Source organism: Leptomonas pyrrhocoris (assembly GCF_001293395.1).
Source record: "Leptomonas pyrrhocoris isolate H10 chromosome Unknown, whole genome shotgun sequence".
NCBI classification, from domain to species: Eukaryota; Euglenozoa; class Kinetoplastea; order Trypanosomatida; family Trypanosomatidae; genus Leptomonas; species Leptomonas pyrrhocoris.
Window position 1 is genome coordinate 1 of NW_015438409.1, and position 3006 is coordinate 3006.

At 53.2% G+C, this 3006-nt stretch overlaps 2 protein-coding genes across 2 annotated transcripts; both read left to right on the forward strand.

Moving 5' to 3' along the window:
- Positions 1–1026: 1026 nt before the first annotated feature.
- On the forward strand, positions 1027–1554 carry ABB37_10141 (hypothetical protein; the record flags this gene model as incomplete). Its single annotated transcript, XM_015809904.1, has 1 exon — positions 1027–1554. The coding sequence occupies one exon, from the start codon at positions 1027–1029 to the stop codon at positions 1552–1554; it is 528 nt and encodes a 175-aa protein (XP_015651511.1).
- A 519-nt stretch (positions 1555–2073) lies between these two features.
- Positions 2074–3006, forward strand: ABB37_10142 (hypothetical protein; the record flags this gene model as incomplete). Its single annotated transcript, XM_015809905.1, has 1 exon — positions 2074–3006. A coding segment is annotated over exon 1 (696 nt), but the record flags the coding sequence as incomplete, so codon positions are not given.

Sequence of the window (3006 nt, forward strand, 5' to 3'; positions counted from 1 at the left end):
GACGAGAGCGATAGGCTGGACATGTAGGTGACTCTGGCGGCGCAGATGCACGTGTAAGCGCACGTGTGTGTGTGTGTGTCCGTGCTTTTCTCCGTGCTTGAGGTTCTCCTTCGTGTCTTTGTGATTCTCTTTTGTCAGCGGCTACATGGCGTCGCGCTGCGGTTGCAGTGTTAGATATATATGCGCGGCTGCTGACGTGCACGCCGGGGCGGTGGCGCTGGTGGACGAGGGAGGGAGGTGCGCTGAACCTTTCTTTTTTGCTTTATGACTAGGTCAACTGAACCGACCCAGAGGGTGCACACACGCACACACACCCACGGTGTTCGCTCTTCTTCCTTCAGGTGTTGTTCGCTGGAGGGGCTCTATGAGGAGCGGTGCTGTGCCCTCCTCGTCCGTTTTTTTTTAGGGGGGGGGGGGGAGGGAGGGACGGGCGCGTACGTTTCAAGTAAGAAAGCCGGAAGAAGAAGCCTCTCGCTCTCCTATATATATTCCCCTCCCAATCATACACACTTCTGTTTTTACCGCGATCCTCGTCCCTTCAGACCCGCACCATTTCAGCTGTGAAGCTTCCGCGTGCGCGTTGCGGGTTTCCTGAGCGTCACCACATACACACGTCCTAGCGTTGTTTTTTTCCTTTGTAATATCCCTTTATTATTATTATTTGTTGGTTTAAAATTTTTCCCGTGTGTGCTCCCCCGCGTAAGTGGGGCGAACACACGCACACGTACACACACGCTCTCTCTCTCTCACCAAACACAGGCACATCAACACAATCCTCCTCACACATCTGCATGTCTTTACACCCGCATTCGTTTGTGCCGATGCGTGTGTTTGTGTGAGGGTGAGGGAGGGGGGAGGGGGAGAAGAACGCGGACGTGCACTGCGTGATGCTGTCGCTGCTCTCCACCTTACCGTCGTTCATGACGGGAAGTTTTTTTCTGTTGCAACCTCTCTCTTTTTACCTTTTTATTTTATTTTATATTAGGTCTTTGAAGCGCTTCTATATGTATATCTCTCTATCGATGCATGCGACTGGCTTCCTTTGTCTCTTTTTTTGTTTTCTTTCCTGAGAGCTCCCGATGGGCACACGATCCCACAGCTACTGGTAACAGTCCGTTCCGTCAGTTCTGCTGTACAGCAATTATATCTATCTATCTATCCATCTTTCTACCTACATATATATATGTGTGTGTGTATCTATCTCTTTTCTGGTTTCCTTTGTGTGCTTACGTTCCTTTAAAAATACGGTTTAACCAAATTCCTCTACACGGCCTTTCCTCCCTCTTCCTCTTTTCTTTTCTTTTTAAATATCCTTTCGCCTTTTCGATTTCAGTGGTGTTGAAAGATCGACCTCCTTCTTCGAGAGGGGTGGGTGGGTGGGGCGCTGCCATGGCCATAGATTTCTACCCCTCTCTCTCTCCTACCGCTTATATATATTTATTTATTTCGTGCTTGTGTGTGTGTGTGTCTCTACGTAAGTGGAGGCACACACTTGTTGCCTTTAGTGCCATCTTTGATTCATGTCTTTTCCAACAGCAAATAAAAATCCCCTAAGGAAAAGAAAACATCGAATACTAATAATAATAGTACGAAGAATGAAACGGGCAGTTTATTGTGGGGCGATGGGTGTAGGCGAGAGAGGACCTCACCACAGCAGGCGGTGGAAGGGCCGAGCCGATGTGCGCGTGGACCTCGCCCCCTCGAGATGAAGGACGCACCGGCAGGGAGGGCGGGACCTCCTCTCCGTTCAGTGCATTCTGGGGAAGCGTCGATAGCGCGGAAAGACGCCGCTTCAATCCGCGCATCACCGTTTCCTTCTTTTAATTCTTTAAGAGAGAAGACTCCTGATCCCAGTGTTGCCGCGTGACTTTATGCCTACCGCCCAAAAAAGAAAAAGAAGAGCTATCAGAATGAAGGATAACGGTCTGAACCGACGGTGGTGTTTTGATTCGTGTTGCTTTTGCCGCGCGTTCGACTCTCTCCCCTTTTTCGTCTATTCTCTTTCTTTTCTTCTCCCGTTTCCTTTCTCATGTTTTCTGCTCTCTCTCTCTCTCTCCCCACCACCCCGCGGCAAGACAGCGGCTGGGTGGACGCACGGAACCTGTGCGATTGTTTCTGACCGTCGCACACGCGTATGCTTATGCAGAGAGACAATAACACGAACGAACGCAACCGGACAGGTTTTTGTTCTTCCTCGAGGCAGAGAGAACATTTTTTATTTTCTTCTTTCTTCTCATCCCTGATGTGAGAGCCGGTCGCCGTTCTCTCCCTCACTCCACTCTCCCCTCCCCCCACGGACTCCAGCGCACGATGCAAAGCCGTTGGACCGTGGCGAAGGCGGTGAACAGCGCAGCGACGACGCGTCTCTCCTCTACCACCGCCCCCTCCTCCTCCTCCACAGAGCCCACCGCTGCATCGTTAGAGAACTCTGAACCCAGCCCAAAGCCGCCGTCGCCATCGCCATCCCCACCCCTCCCGCCGTCTGCGTCAACAGGTCGATCGCAGACGGACCGCTCTCCTTTCCAATTCCGTGCCGGCATCCGCGCGCAGGCCGCGCGTGAGGTACTGGATGTGGCGCACAGCACCCCGACCTCCCTCACTCATCCACACCCCTCAACAGTCACCGCATATCCATTAGAGCCAAGTGGCAAACGAAAAAAGCGCTGCGCAGCAGATCTCTCTGCCTGCTCTTCTCCTTCCTCTCCGCCTTGTTGCAGCGCTGCCGCACCGGTGGGTGTGGTCAGCGAAGATGCAGTCGGCAGCCCAGCATCTAATGGACGACTTTCGCGCCACTGCGCTCGCACGCGTGCACCGCAGCACAGCGGAGAGACGCGGGAGTCCGTTACGGGTGCGATAGGCCAAATTGATGTCGTGGCAGCCGACGACAACGATGACGGCTCATCTCGTCCGCGATGGGTCGCCGACATTCCTTTTATAGGAGAGGCGTGTGAGCAGTTAGCGCGCACTGCCGTTCGATTGGTGCCGCCCGGTGGTCACCTGTCAAAC